This window comes from Prunus mume, linkage group LG4 (assembly GCF_029339155.1).
Source record: "Prunus mume cultivar Tortuosa linkage group LG4, ASM2933915v1, whole genome shotgun sequence".
Lineage (NCBI taxonomy): Eukaryota > Viridiplantae > Streptophyta > Magnoliopsida > Rosales > Rosaceae > Prunus > Prunus mume.
This window is the reverse complement of record NC_142701.1, coordinates 7,551,058-7,566,490: the sequence shown is the minus strand read 5'-3', so window position 1 is coordinate 7,566,490 and position 15,433 is coordinate 7,551,058. Positions and strand designations below refer to the sequence as shown.

The 15,433-nt window shown below is 42.3% G+C and overlaps 1 protein-coding gene across 1 annotated transcript; it reads left to right on the top strand.

The window, feature by feature from the left end:
* Window positions 1-253: 253 nt before the first annotated feature.
* On the top strand, window positions 254-757 carry LOC148917822 (uncharacterized). The gene has a single exon (XM_089050410.1). It carries the CDS (start codon window positions 254-256, stop codon window positions 755-757), a length of 504 nt encoding a protein of 167 aa, XP_088906536.1.
* Window positions 758-15,433: the final 14,676 nt, after the last annotated feature.

Below are 15,433 nucleotides of genomic sequence, written 5' to 3'. Positions count from 1 at the left end.
TCCAGAGTCAATCACAATTGACAGGGGATCTTCTTTCATGTCTGGAGAAATGCTAGATATGGCAGAAGCATTCAAGTTCAAACTACTTCAATCCACTCCTTATTGTGCTCAAGCTAATGGACAGGCAGAATCAAGTAACAAGGTGATCATCAACATTATCAGGAAAATGCTTGAGAAAAATCCAAAGCAATGACTTGAGAAATTATCAGAAACTCTCTGGGCCTATAGAACTTCAAAGAGAGATGCAACTGGCATGACCCTATATGCTCTAACCTATGGCCATGATGCAATTCTGCCTATGGAAATAGCGGTCCAATCTCTTAGAATTGCTCAGCAACACAATTTGGTTGGAGAAGACTACTCTCAAACAATGCTGCTAGAACAAGAGGGTTTAGACACAAGCAGAATTGATACCCTCAACAAACTCTTAGCAGGGAAACAGGCTGTAGTAAGGTCCTATAACAAAAGAGTTAAAAACAAGAGTTTTGAAGAAGGAGAAATAGTCTGGAAAGAAGTTCTACCCCTTGAAACACACGTAACTGGTTATGGAAAGTGGTCACCTACATGGGAAGGGCCTTTCATAATTAAGCAAGTCCTTGGATTGGGGGCATACAGATTACAGGATCAAGATGGAGACATCCATGCTTCGCCAATCAATGGCAAATGTTTGAAAAAGTTCTATCCAACTATGTGGCATTCACAGGCAGTACAAACTGATCCTGGAATTAAGGGAGAGAAGGATAGAATTGTTGTTTGATTTTCCATTCAGATTTGTACAAAATTTTACCTTTAGTATATATTTCATTTCTGCCCTTTTTTGTTTCATCAAAGATAGAAGAAAATGGAAATGCAAAGTTCTGCAAAAATAATTAGGATCTTTGTTTAAATATAGTCATTAGCTATGACTAAAGTTTTATTACATTTTTTAATTTCAAAGTCCTAACTTTCTAAGGGTCTTTTGCAATCCGGTCTTTTTAGTGGAGATCTCCTTCTACAAAAGCACAGGTGAATGGAAGCTTCTGCAATCTCCAATGTCGCCTAGAAGTCAAACCATGTTCTGCACAAGGAAGGTTGCCTTAGTCTTGGTGCCCACCCCAAGCTTCTTCCTCGCCATTCCCTTAGCCCAAGCTAGTTGCTTCTGGAGTTCCTCAATATGTTTTTCTAGCTTATCAACAGTGGATTTGGTCCCCTTGTAGTCAACACCAAAACATCCAATTATGCCTTCTGTTTTTTATAATCAACCAAGTTGGCTTCATGGGTAGCCTTGCAGAATTGAGGCATTAAAGGAGGGCTTGAGATCTTCATAGTGGTTATGGAAGTTGAGCGCATCTTTTGCGGCACCCAAACCGATCTCAAGAATAGGCCTGGGAGCCATGTTCTCCCTATGCAGCAGTGTCTAGGTCTTTCATCAACTAATCAACGGCTTCGTTGTCCTCATCCAAGTCCATCTTGGTTGACTGCCAGATTTTCACTTTGTCCACCGCCTCTCTACTGCTTTGGACTTAGCATTGTCGAGTGGGAACCGAAGTTTCTCGGCTTGTCCGGGCCAAAGATCCAGATCCATAGCTTCAAACTATACCAATTCTGGATCAACAAAGGAGGCTGTGGTTGAGGAGCCAGGGATAGAATGGATAGGCATCTACAAAGAAATAATTTCAATTAGTTCTATGCTGAATTAGAATAAGAGAAGGGTCTGAAGGCACCAAGATACTTATGGCCACAATAGGGGCTTGAAAGCGCTGGTCACTACAACAAGGTCCCAACAGTTCTGTCTTCTTCTACCTAGAAAAAACAAGAACACCAATTAGAAGGATAAAATAGACAGCATTGCAAAAACTAAACAAAGTGAAGAAAGGACAGAAGTTACCTCAGGAACAAGGACAACAACGGAATGTTCGCTCCGCTTCAAGCTTTGGAACAAGAATGTAATGTTCTCCGCCACATCATCAAATAGGGGCCTGAGCTAGTAGGTTCTATCCTTTGAGCTTCATTGTTCGCCAAAGATAAGACTCTGCTATTACTTTCAGCAGAATCTTCCTATAAATAGACAAGTCAGAAAACATAAACAAAATGGATCATGTCCGGGAATTGAAGACAGGATCTTACCTCTTCTTCAACTTCTTTGCCTTTTTTCTCATCTCCTGTTGAGACATCTACTTCCTTCTCCCGCAATATAGTTCCGAGGTTTCAGCAGAACTGCTGCAGGTGTTCTTTTATCTCCTCGATTATGCCACGGCTTTTTTCCTAAGTCTTTTTGACCTAGTAAGAGGGGTAGGGGGACTTTCGGCTACAAAGAACAAAGATAAAAGATTAGAACAAATGGGCTGAAAAGAACAGAGCTAAGGAAGGTCTCATTGTTAAATATTACCTAAAATTTCAGTCGGGATAAAGACTGCCCAGCACTGGCGCGATCTCCTCTCTCTTGTTCCTTCCGCAAAGGAGTTGCCTCGGCAACAATGGCTATTGCCAGTAGTTTCGCGATCTTCTTCGTCCCTAAAAGGGAGCTCTAAGTCTCCAAAGAGCAATGATGTAAGTAACTACGTAAGAAGGAAGAATTAGAAGACAATCCAAAGCAGGAAAATGCGAATGAAAGAATTAAACTTACCAAAACTTCTCTAGCCTCGAACAACTTGTCCCCAAGGTTCCTTGTCATAGAAGGATTTGATACAAACAGATAGAACAGATTAAAACATCAGACTGTAATAGAATGCAATAATCATTGACAAAATGGAAAAACATGGGCAGAATTGAAAGTTTACCTTCAATTACTTAGGCGTTGATGTCTTTGATCGTATGCACCATATATTTCTTCGCCTCGCCCTTGTATGGACAGCCTAGGAGTCCCAGCCATCAAAGAGCACCTTCGTGGCATGTAATCTGAATCTAGCGATCAGTGAACCTAGCCTTCCACCGTGCATTATACTGATAAAGAATGCAGAATTGGGCTCCCGGTGATGGATAGAAAGCATCCTGACTATTGTTTATCTTATTTATTACACGCCGCAATCCTTGTGCAGCCTGCATCATCTACCTCTCCCATAAGGTGCCTCGATTGCAGCTTCTATAGGACTTCAATAGAATAAGTCGGGACACCAAGCCGCCGCACATGGTTGGGGTGATAGACCTCTCGCCTAGATGATGCTTAGGGCTTACCACCTCCAAAAGGCAAAGTTCCGGAGCAAAGATTACACTCGTGTTCCTTCAAACAATCAGATCCAGCCGAACCAAGGATACGCTCTTCTAAGTACCACCGCCACTGAGCAGTAGACCTCTTAATACAATGCCTAAAAAACATCATGTACTCTTTAATAGAGCACTTGGGCACTTCCGCAGACATTAGGGAGAGTGCCATGACTTGGTCTTCAAGCCATTACGATGTTTGGGAACCTCATTCTGGGAAATAGACCTACAGCCAGATTTGGATCTTCCAGAATGTGCCAGAACTAGAAATGTTGGATTCTCAAAGGTAGCGCTGTGAAGATTCTTGTATAAATAGGCCAGGATTGTTGGACCAAGCCCCACGCCGCAGTGGTTGTACAAAGGCTTCGCGCTAAGTGTTTGTATTCGAGTAGAACTGCTGAGGAACGATTGGGGAAAACGAACCTGTTCAACCAGTACAAAAGAAACAACATATGTTATTGATCCTTGTCCTTCTCTATGTTGAATTTCTTTAAGAAATTAGAGAAGGAGCAATTATGGTTGATCATGGTTGGAGAGATAGTGAAGGGCTTTGCCAATTTTTCTTGGTTCTTCCTCCTGTGGTAATCACCAACTGCATCCATAGGCCTTCTATGAGGTCTGAACCCAAAAATCTGAGCCATATCTAGCAAGGTTGGAGCATAGGGCCCACACGAAAATCGAACGCATTACATCGCAAAATTCCGTAGGCAGAGCTGCAGCAGTAAGTTCTTATCCCTATTCACAGATTGCTTGGACATAAGGATGGAGTTGTAGAGACCATCCCTTTTCCCATGATCTCCATACCTCGGGAGGAGTCTATCAATCCAGTCTGACCACTTCACTACATTATTCCTCACTTCACTGGAGGGATAGGAGCAGCTCAAGTTCTAACGAACCTGTGAATGAGAAGCCAGTGTGAAAAAGAGCTTTGAGGCAAAAGGGAGCCTCAAGATCCTCCTTGAATAGATTCACCATTTCTTCGCACTGTACAAACCAGTGAGGACCCAGAACGAGTGTGTTGTCAAAAAGGTGAAGAACGCTTTCATCCAAATTCTTCTTGGTAAAAGGGTGGAGCTTGCTATGAACCTCAATCGCATGTTGGTCAACACCATCTCCAGAAGATAAGCAGGAGACCGAGAGGAAGAAGAATCCTTGGCACGAGTTTTTGGGAAGAAGTCTTCAATTCCAAAGAAGAAAACAGGAAGAATTGAAGAATGAGCCAAAGGATGATAGCCAAGAAGAAATGAAAATCGAGGGTAATTAGTTTGCGAATGAACAGAATAGAGTCCAAAACTTCTTATAAACTAAAGAAGAAGATCGTGGGAAGAGTGGGAAGAAAGGAGTTTTCGCTCATATTTAATTAGTCGTTAGAACCCATTTCCCACGAAGCGTAATTAAACAGCAGACGTGCATTAGTGCAATGGCAGAAATGGGGCGATCATTGATTGGTTAATCATTAAGTCCGAACCGCTTTTAAAACGATTCGACTTATAGGGGCATTGTTTGGGCTTCAATTCGCAAACCTACCCATTTATGCAGCCCACAAAACATGGGCACAGCCAAGCGTGATATTTAAAAGAAATCAAGAGCAGCCCAAAATAGAGAGGCCAGACTAATTTCTCAAATTCTGCAAGCCCGGCCCTGTAATTTATAAAACCCATGAACCAAAACATTTGGGCTTTTATCTACAGGGATCAAGAAGGGAAAACCAAGACACTGAAAAGCCCATACCCTTTTTACAAGTACAGCCATGATCTAAGAAAAGTAAAATCCTATTATTCGTAACTAAAGAAATGATACACACAGTTTTGGATAAAAAACCCAGCATCTGAAAAAGATCTCATCACTTGGTCTCTACCCCAAAAAGCAACAATAGCAGATCTTTTTTAGGAAGCCCCGTATGAATTCCTAAACTTTGAAAAAAGTCAAAAATCTCAACTATCACAGAGGAGTTGACAGAGAGTTAATGAAGGCAGGTATAAAAGGAAGACTTCTCTGAATCTTTTTCAGCCAAAAGATCAAAATCCCTTTCTATATTCAGAGAAATTCTGCAGGTGTCATTTCCAAGGGATGAGCATACTACATTTTCTAAAGAGATAAGTAGGGAGCAAGGAGTTGTTCATCAGGGAAAAGCAAACTAACCATCATGGCAGATTGCATTCTTACAAAAGGCAGTTAAAAGAGTACAAAGGGATTAGGTTTTCTTTCAAGAAAGGCATGGAAGTAATCACCATAAGAACTGACTGTTGATAGTTTTTTCTGCTAGAATAGATAAATTCCCCTTTTCTTGACATATAAAATAAAAAGATCTTCCTTTTGGAAAATCTACTGCCTATTATTAAAAGATTAGAAATCCCACCCCAACATTTTTCTATAAATATGAGATGAGGGTGAACAGATCAAACGACAGCCAAAAAATAAATCAAGACAAAAACTCTCAAAGTCCCAATTGACAAACTCAAGAAGATCCATTGATCTCAAAAGCCTTCAAACACTGAAGCAACCAAAGCTCATTAAGCCACAAGAAACAAGTCAGCTAGAATTCAAGTTTTTATTCCAGTTCAGTTCAGGGAAATAGTTTTAAGGTTAAACTTTTCTCCTCACAAATTTGGTTTAGCACAAAGCCAAGTCAAGCAGAGTCCAAGGTTTTCACAAATATGAAAACCTCAAAGAAATTTACAGTAAAGCCTTAGTCAAGGTAATGTGCACCATAACGCAACTCCACCAAGAATCATCACCCACCATTTTTGCCCTCTTTGACCAAGATGCCTCACCTCAACAAGCCTTCCATGGCCTGAAATAAAGTAAAGCTCACAGACTCAAACGCTGTTATTGATTTCTAGCTGAAACTCATCACTGAAGGTGTTGACGAGCCACCTAGCATAGACACATTCACCTCAATTCTACCTGCTCAGCAAGCCTTCGGAGTCGTCATTTCATTTTCGAGTCTTGTAATAGGCAATTTTGCATAAAATAATTTGTCTTCTTTTGTCTATTTTGGCCAGAACTACCATTTTGTACTGTGAAAAATTATGAAGTCATCACCAGTCTGAGACAAAGAAAAGAACTTACTTGTGAGATATTCCTCACCCAAATTCACAATCGCTTGTTTAGAAATCAATAACTTGGGGAGCAAGTTATCTATTTTTAAAAAGTCTGCTAGGTTTTTTTATTGCTATCCGTGGCACGCTCATACACAAAAGAAAGTTGAGTTGTTGACCACCAGTGGCTGTCAAGCCAATGGGGAACTTTACCCCTGCCATCACAGGATTAAAATCAAATGAGTGAACAGCTATGACTAGAGCAGTAGCAAGGGCTGGAGGTGTGGGCCTACTATTAAAGACATGCGGGCCAGCCGTGTGAGTTGGAGCTACCGAGATGCACGGATGGCCGGGCTAGGACAGCCGTAGGCCGATAGGGTAGCACTAATGGTGACTTCCTGGCTTGGGCTAGCCTTTTGAGGCTTGGGCTGGCCTTTTTTTTTTCTTTTGTTGTTTTGTTTTTTTACCAAGGGAATTAACCTGCACTTTTCCCCTTGGATTTGCAGCTGCTCAATGACCATGTCTTTCGATGGCAAACGCCGATCACCGAGCTCGCAAGTTTCTCTGCATCGTGTCACCACGAGGCCTAATTTTGAACATGGCGTGCCACTTTCGACTCGCCATTTCGAAGGACATGCATGTCAAGTTGGCGGAGCCCCTAAACCACAATCGGGACGCTAGAATTATCATGCTTCACCCCTACTACTTCTCACTAGGCTTGACATTCCCGCACAAAGTTTTTCGTGGAGGTGCTCGCGCCATGGAATGTGCCCTAATCAATGTACCGAACGCCTACCGGCGATCAACCGCCGACATTTCTTCGCCGGATCCGACGGTGCGAGAGTTCTTTGACTTTTTTGAAGTGAGGCGCTACAAGAAGTATGCCCAGGTTCGCGTGTCCAACGCCAAGCTGCTTGACAATTTGAGTCAAGACGACTATGTGTAGCATACTGTCGTGCTGGAGGTGAGCAACAGATGAGAATGGGAGGTTGGGAATGGTCCACTCATTGCTCTCACCTACTATGACAGTAAGTCGTACCCCATAGATCCGTTATTGTTTTTTTTGAATTCTCTAATGCGTATCTAATCGACTTCGCCTTCGCTTGCAGAAAACGACATCCGCAAGAAGCTTGACCTTGGCCTAGACATGACCAAAGTTTGTCAAGCTCTAAACATCCCTGCCAATCGTGAATGACGCTAGTTGCTAAGCAAACATCAGAAAGAGGCTAGCGATCTGCCCCTTGCAGAAGATGTTGAAAGATAGAAGCTGCATAGCTCAAACCTAGATGATCTGCCAGCTAAAGGGAAAGAGTCCTTTACCGGGCTCCCCAAGAATAGGAAGGCCAGTACTAGGTCCATTAAAGATGAAGCCGCAACCTCACAGTCAAGGGATGCAACTCCACAGAGAAAAAAACTGAGACCTCCTTTAGCCACGATCAAGTATTCCTCAAGAGAGGTCTCATTGCCAAGAAGGTCCCCATGAGAATTGTTCATTGTTCATCTACCAGGGTCAAGCACCATGTTAGGCAGCTCAAAACCCATGATCTGCGTTGTAAGGAGGTTGGCTCCCGAAAGGCTGATTGCGAAAGCAGAGTTTGAGTCATCCCCACCAGTCTGGGATCAAACTGAGATGACTATAACCTTGTCCAACAATCACAACTTGTCTGCCAAGCCACGAACAATCAAGCGTGGAGCTGATTCAATATCGCAGGTTGTGACCAAGAGAGCTCGAGAGTCGCTTACTCGAGCGAATAGTCCTTCAGCCAGCGAACTCTGGTCCAAGAGTTGGCGATAGATCGCCGGGGATGATCTGCTCAAAACAAACTTCCTGTCAAGCCCATCTGTTTGTGTTGAGCTGGTTGACCACATACATCAAACTAGCGACCTTGGCACATTCTCGATTCTTCCCCTGGATAAGCAACCTTGCCATGTATCACCTTCAAAACAGAGTAGTTTTTGTTGTTAGGGGCACATGGAACTCGTCTGTTGTCCTCTTCTGCCAAAGCTTGATGAGCTAACAAAAAAGAATGCTGATATGACCGACAAGCTCTCGAACAAGCAAATTCGCCATGATGCCAGGATGTCCGAGATGAATGAGAGTCGGTTTGAGCTGAAAAGTTCCCTTGGCCAAAGAGATGGTGAGATCAAGTCCATTGTTGCTACCCTGCTCAAACGCAAGGAAGCCTACTTTCTCCTTGAACACAAGTATGTCGTTTTGGCCCAAAGCCATGACAAGCTATTGGCCAAGTTCGACTTCCGCGTCAAAGCCTTGGAGGCGTCCAAGCATGAGATTACCGCCAATGCATACAAGCTGGGATACTTGGACTGCATGAACGGCACCTCTCCCTATTGCCTTATCGAAGATGAAGATGCCAAGTAGCTCACTATGATGTGTCGTCTGCTCAAATTAAGAGGATCAACACCTGTGGACGAGAAGCAGTTGAAGAGCAAACAACCGATGAGGCTGTAGTAGAGGAAAACGACTCCAAGGATGGTAGGGCTGCTCATGAGGTTGAGGCAGATGCGGAGGAGCAAACTACTAAGCAAATCGCAGTGGTTGAGCAGAGCTAGGCCGTGGTCAAAGTAGCTGATCATGAGGCAACTGAGGAGATAGTTGGCTAAGGGTCACCTGTTGGAGTCCCTTAGTAGACGTAGACTTCTTTATTATTTTTTTGCTTCAATAAGTGGTATTTAGTTAACCACCATTTTTGTTGTTGAACTTGGCCGACTAGCCACTTTGCTATGGAATTGTCAGTTGTTTTTCAAGTCCAGTTCGCATTACATCTTGTGAATTGCTTGAGTGTCTTCGGGATAAAGGCCCATTTGGCCTATGTCTCGAGGGAGACATGTCATGAGAGTGGCCCATTTGTCCCATGTCTCAAGGAAGACATGTGAATGAGAGTAGCCTGTTTGGCCTATGTCTTAAGGGAGACATGTCGATTGCTCTTGTGGGTGGCCCATTTGAACTATGTCTCGAGGGAGACATTCTCGTAGGTGCCCCATTTGGCCTATGTCTCGAGGAAGACATTTTGATGAGAATGCCTCGAGGGAGACATGTCGATTGCTCTCGTGGGTACTCTATTGAAAGAAAAAGCTTAAACTTATATTGATGTTTGTGTGATTACAACACTTTATTGAATAAAAGAGATTGACAACATGCATAACGTCGAAAGTAACTTGTCTTCAACGGAGGTGAAGGAGGCTCGATCACTTGCTTGGAACCAAGCTGGTAAGTGATGGGCTTCATGGATAGTACCTCCGAAGGTGGTGGGCATTCCATTGTCTCGAAACTTCCTTCCCTTCCAAGGTGTTGAGAGTATAACTCCCTCTGCCCCCAAACCGGCTGATCATATAGAGGCCTTCCCAATTGGGCTTCATTTTCTAAGCATAAGGTCTCCAAGTTGAAATTTTCTAATCTTGGCCTTCTTGTTGTAGTAAGATGCCAACTACTGCTGGTAAGCTGCAACTCAAACAATGGCCTTCTCTCGTTCTTTTTCAAGCAGATCAAGGTTCACTTTCATCTACTTGCTCATGGACGAAACTGTGATGTGTGGGGGGATGATCGCCTCGGTCCCGTAGACTAAGGAAAATGGGGCTTCACCAATTGATCTTATTTTGGTTATGCAATAAGCCCATAGGACTTCTGGCAGTTCGTTGGCCCATTTTCCTTGCATCTTCTAGTCTAAACTTCAGGTAGTCCAACACAATCTTGTTGGATGCCTCTGCTTGGCCATTGCATTGCGGATATCTTGGAGTTGACAAGTGCTATTGTCGATGACTATCAACTGCGGGCAGCCGAATCGGCAGATAAAGCCTCGACCTAAATCCACTCAGTGAAGTAGTCAGTGGCAACGATCATCATGTCTTCATTGGCAAGTGCAGGTGGCATAGGTCCTACCAAGTAAATGGCCCACTGCATTAATGGTCATCGGCTATTATACAGATGGTACACCTCAGTTGGTAAGCCGTATTGATTTATAGCGTTGGCATCAATTACATCTTTGAACATACTCCATGGAGTCTTGGCGTAGGTAGGCGAGAGGTAGTCCGAGCCAAAGCCTTCTAGCAAGCGATCTACCCCAGCGTGGTTCCCGATTCACCGTCGTATTTTGCAGAGCATCTTGAGTGTTTGGTATTTGATGCGGAAGGCTAAGTCGTTAGTTTAATGACCGTGCCCATCGTGGAAGGCGCAGTATTTATTGGTATCACTCTATTGGGTCCTTCTTCTAAAACGGCGATCTTTTCAGCCAGGGCTCTTTCTTAGGTTTGCGATTTACGCTTGACCCCATTCTAGTTGACGAACTTGCCATTATTTGGCTTGCTTGCCTAGCCGGTTGATTGACTTGCCTACTTGCTTTTTTTGCAGTGATAGTCCTTGAGTCTGGTCATCATCCCAGAGTGGGTAGCATTCGCAATACAAAAATTCGCCTGTGTTTTGCCTCGGGAGATAATCGGCTCAAGGTACAGCTCGTGCTTGATCGGCAAGCCCTTTTTGAAAGCCAAAGATGTGATTTGATCATTGCATCCTATGATGTTCGCTTTTTCAACTTTGAATCTCTTAATATAGTCTTGGAGAGACTTGTCATGCTTTTTGTGCAGATTAAACAAGTGGTCAGCCTATGTTTTAACCGTCCGATAGGAGGTGTACTCCTTTGTGAAAATGAGGATAAACTCCCTAAAGCTGTCGATTGATGCGGACCGCAGAGTGTGGAACCAATCCTAGGCGCCCGCAAGGACATCAAGAACACCTTGCACATCGTATGCCATCAGCCTTGTACAGATCATAGCACTTTGAAGTGCTTCAAATGTCTCTCAGGGTCAAAGTCCCTTGAAGCAGGGATGGATGCTGTTAATCATTTTGGAGGATTGGCCTGCTTCCACCTCATCGGTGAAGGGCAGAAGTTTACTTGATCAACTTCCCTACCCAAGGCTTCCTCTGACTTCCCTTGCTAGAGATTCAAGTCGGTCATTCTCAAGCCTCTCGACATATTCTGCTCGCAGGCTTATGGCTTGCGTCGGCACCTTCCGTGATTCGAGAACCACTAGTTAACTTCCTCCTCAACTCCCAAAGGTCGATTTCCTTGGCTATCTTGCTCGTAAGGCTGGTTGGTGGATTAAGCTTGTGAGGGTCCCTCTGCGGCTTGTAGCTCTAAGTTGGTTTTTCTCGAGAGAATTGGTGAGCGTCGATCGTTGCTATAGTCATGCAGATATTCACGAACTCGAGGTCCTTGCGGGCTAGCCTAGAGTGGATACTTCTTTGTAGGCCCAAGCGAGTGTGGACATCAGATTATGGGCCCAACCTTTCATCCACATTTGTCATTGGACATAACCTCGAACAAACCGTTGATCGACTCCAAGTATGGCTTGCAGATGTCTGCATTTCGCCCAGGTCAACAAAGACGCTCGTTCTTCCCTTGCCCATTTGTCCCTGTTCAACTAGCTTGAGACCTCTCTATCTTTGCGCCGGTATGCTCGTCTGTCCTTCTCTCTTCATCTTGGAATTCAAGGTCAAGGCCTCGAACCAAGTGTATCTGCTTGAGAAGCTAACCAACCAAATTGTATTGGTCGTCTACCTTCAGCGTAAGTTGATCAACTAGCAGGTTAAGGTCCACTTGACGATGTGGATCGAGAGGAGAGAATGATGTGAAGCCCAAATGCACATGGGCTAGGGTTTCATTGGAGGTCTACACGGGAACATATGGAAAATGTGACGGAAAAGGAGGGAGTGAATGGACTTGCTCTAAGACCGGGGTGGTGGTGTCATCGTGGATGTCAACCTCAGTCACTATTGCGTTGCTGTAGAGGGTAGCTCAAGCCACGAGGGCTTGTGGCTGCAAAGTGGTGAAGGTCATCGGGCGTGGGGCTGTGCATTGATTCAAGCAGCCATTTGGTATGGCTGCTACTATGTTCCAATGGCGAGATGGCTCACTAAGTCTACTCCAGCAGCTAGTGCTTGCAATCTGTAAGGCTGTGGAGGCCATAGGGCCATGTTGTACGGCAGAGGCAACTGTGTGGTTCCAGTCGCAAGGTTTGGCGGCTGTGAGGAGGTTTTAGCCGTGAAGCCATGTTGAGGTGCAGCTGCGTGAGCCACTTAACTCTTAGCTAGGCAGTCATGAAGGGGAAGGCACGGATCCGTCATTCCAGTGGCCTTGCTCCTTGTACGTTTGCTTCCAACCATGGTTGTTTGGAAGGCTTTGGTTGATTGGAAAAATAAGAGGAAACGGATTCCTTGATTCGTGAGCATGCGTTAAGTATAACTTGTGCTCTCAATAAAAGCATCAATTTGTGGGAGTGATTTTCTTCCCTAGAGAATATTCTTCTTGTGATCCCTTCGTCCTCTTCGTTCCTCTTTCTCCTTGCAAAATAACACGGAGTGAAAAAGACCACACTCGAGAGGTGTTGGTCAAAGGCCCTCCGATGCCTAAGTCAATTAAATGATTCTGATAAGAATGTGGAAATAATTGAAAGGTAGGAGGTCTTTTTCTCACAGGGAGAACTAGGTGGCAACAAGGTTGTGAGATGGAATTTTTGTAGGGTTTCAAACGTACCTCATTCCTTGTGCTTGGCTATGTATTTATAAGAGCCTTGGTAGCTAGGGTTTCAAAAGAATAATTCCTCACAAGGAAAGGAATTATTTTTTCCTAATTTAATCAAATAACCCCCAAATTGATGGGATTCATTGTTTGACCTAAGATCTGGAAATATTTGCTTCCCCAAATTGATGGCATGTCTTCTTATATAGTTATGAAGTGTCATGGTTGCAATAACTATTTTTACTTGTTTTGGAAAAGGATAACTATGTATGTCTCGTAAAATACTCCATCTCTTTTTCCATACTCCAAAGTGCGTTCAATAACACTTTTAAAGGAAGAGTGTGCATGATTGAATACCTCTTCATGACCCATCGGTTGAACACCCCTACGAAAATTAGGAAGATGATATTTTTCACATTTATATGGTCCTAAGTAGCCTCTCATTTGTGGGTATCTACATCTACTCGTGTTGTCTGTATTAGGTGTATTTGTAAGGATTCTGAGCTGAAAACATGGGAATATTTTACAAACGTCACATCATTTAGAGAAAATTAGAAACTTATTCATTAGGAATCTAAACCAACTAGAGCCAACTCCTACCTCTGCTGCCCCAAACACTTCACTGTCAGTGCCAACCCATGATCATACTGAGTATTCTAACAGTGTCCAGATCATACTAACCAATGTGTCTGGATCTAAACTATAACCATAGTATTTAGTGAAAGTCTCTAGCTTCAAAACTCATATTCATAGCTTTAATGTCCAAAATTTGGGTGTTCTTCATTATCCCATCCCTAGTTTCTAAAGTCTTATGCATAGGTATAAAGTTGAAAATTTGGACATATTACTTCTTTTAGATCTTATATTTCTGGAAGAATATCTTCCAATCGCATATATAAAGAACCATGGCACACCCCAAAACTTAAAAAAATTTGAATCCCATGTTCCATAATCGAACTTTATCCCACCATATCCCTAACCTCACCAGCATACTTTTTGAATATGCTTATATTTCTTTTTTCGTACACATCACTAAGAACACAACTATCATACTATAGAAAACCAACAACAACAAAAACAATTGATAGTTAAAACCCTAAAAATTAAAGAGAAAAAAGGAAGAATGAAATTGAGAAGAAATAAACACAATATGCCTCTTACTTGGCTTCTTAGGAGTGCTCTTCAATTGATCCAACAAGAACAAAAATGGATGAAGAATGGAAGAGTGAGAAGAGTGCTATGTGGCATGGGAAGGAGAAGAGTGCTCTGTGACGTGGGAAGGAGAAGAAGCACAACAAGAGGAGAGCGTGAAATCATATTTGCGTATTTTTGAAATTTTGTAATTTTCATTAAACTCAGCGCCTCCTCAAATATGATTACAGCATAATCAGAAATTGAAAGCAGCTCATTAATTGCTTCTCTTTATTGCTTTCTCTCACGGCAATTTTTAACAATAAGTGATTTTCTCATGGGTTACTAAACAGGTTGGACTTCCTAAAACTTTTAAAAAATCACTTATCACCCCAAATAAGCAATGCAAAATGAATACTAAATAGACTCAAATGTCCTCAATACTAAAACCCATATAAACATAAAAAGCAAAAGACTCTCTAGGGCTCATGTAATAAAATTAAAAAATATGAAACAACATTAGCACATATAGATATATTTTTTCACAAATGGACATTTTCGGTAAGGGTTTGATTGATGATAGTGCATGAAGGTTTTCCTTTAATTAACAGAGTAAATATATCCAAATTTTCAGAACACATGTGAAACAATATAATATACTTGATAAACCTGCATGAGAGCTTTATATTCCCCGGACTAAGCGAACTGACTATTTATGGTCCATTAATAATGTAACAATTATCTATAGTAGAAAACTAAATACTGCAACTCAAATACAAATATGTTTATGGGTATTCATCGTGTGTGTATATATATATATATATATACTTATAATTACCTCAAGATTTCATATAATGCACATAATATCATGGACATCATATTAGTATGGGGTAAGGTGAGTACAGAAAATAGAGAAAAAAAAATCTCCAATGCACAATGTCTGAACACCATGCTAATTTGACTATGTTATTAACAAAACTTGATTTGCACTTATTAGGTACCTTTTTCTGGTACAAGTAATAGTTTAAACTATAAGGGGATTTCTCACATACTCACAAAACTATGATGTTGTGAGGATTTGAACCTGAGACCTTTTGTCTGCAAGTCAAGGATCATGTTAGCTTACCAGGCACCTTATGCCCATGCAACCAGATTTTGACCAAAGTCAAAAGGAAAAACTTAATTAATCAAGTGTTTAAATTTTGACTATTTTTTATAAAAACTCCCTAAATGCTGAGGCTCGATCCCAAGTTACCATCCATAATTCTATCGATAGATCCCTAATTCTATCATGGTTGCTATGAGTTTGGACAAAGGAAATTTCCAACTTCAGAGTAGACAACCTTTTTTACTCACGTATAGTTGCACCAATTGGTCATTAAACAATCTTGGTCTTTGTGTCTATCATCAAAAGCTTGACTTTGAACATGAGCAAGCCACGTTTGAACTGGCTACCATTTTGGTCCACAAATCTTGGCCGGCACGAAAATGATGCCCTACCAATCCTCTTACCTCTTCACAATTATATGAATTAATTTCTCTCACAAG

Bases quoted from the DNA above. Each gene is read 5' to 3' on its own strand.
- LOC148917822 (XM_089050410.1), top strand. From the start codon at position 254: ATGACCCTATATGCTCTAACCTATGGCCATGATGCAATTCTGCCTATG.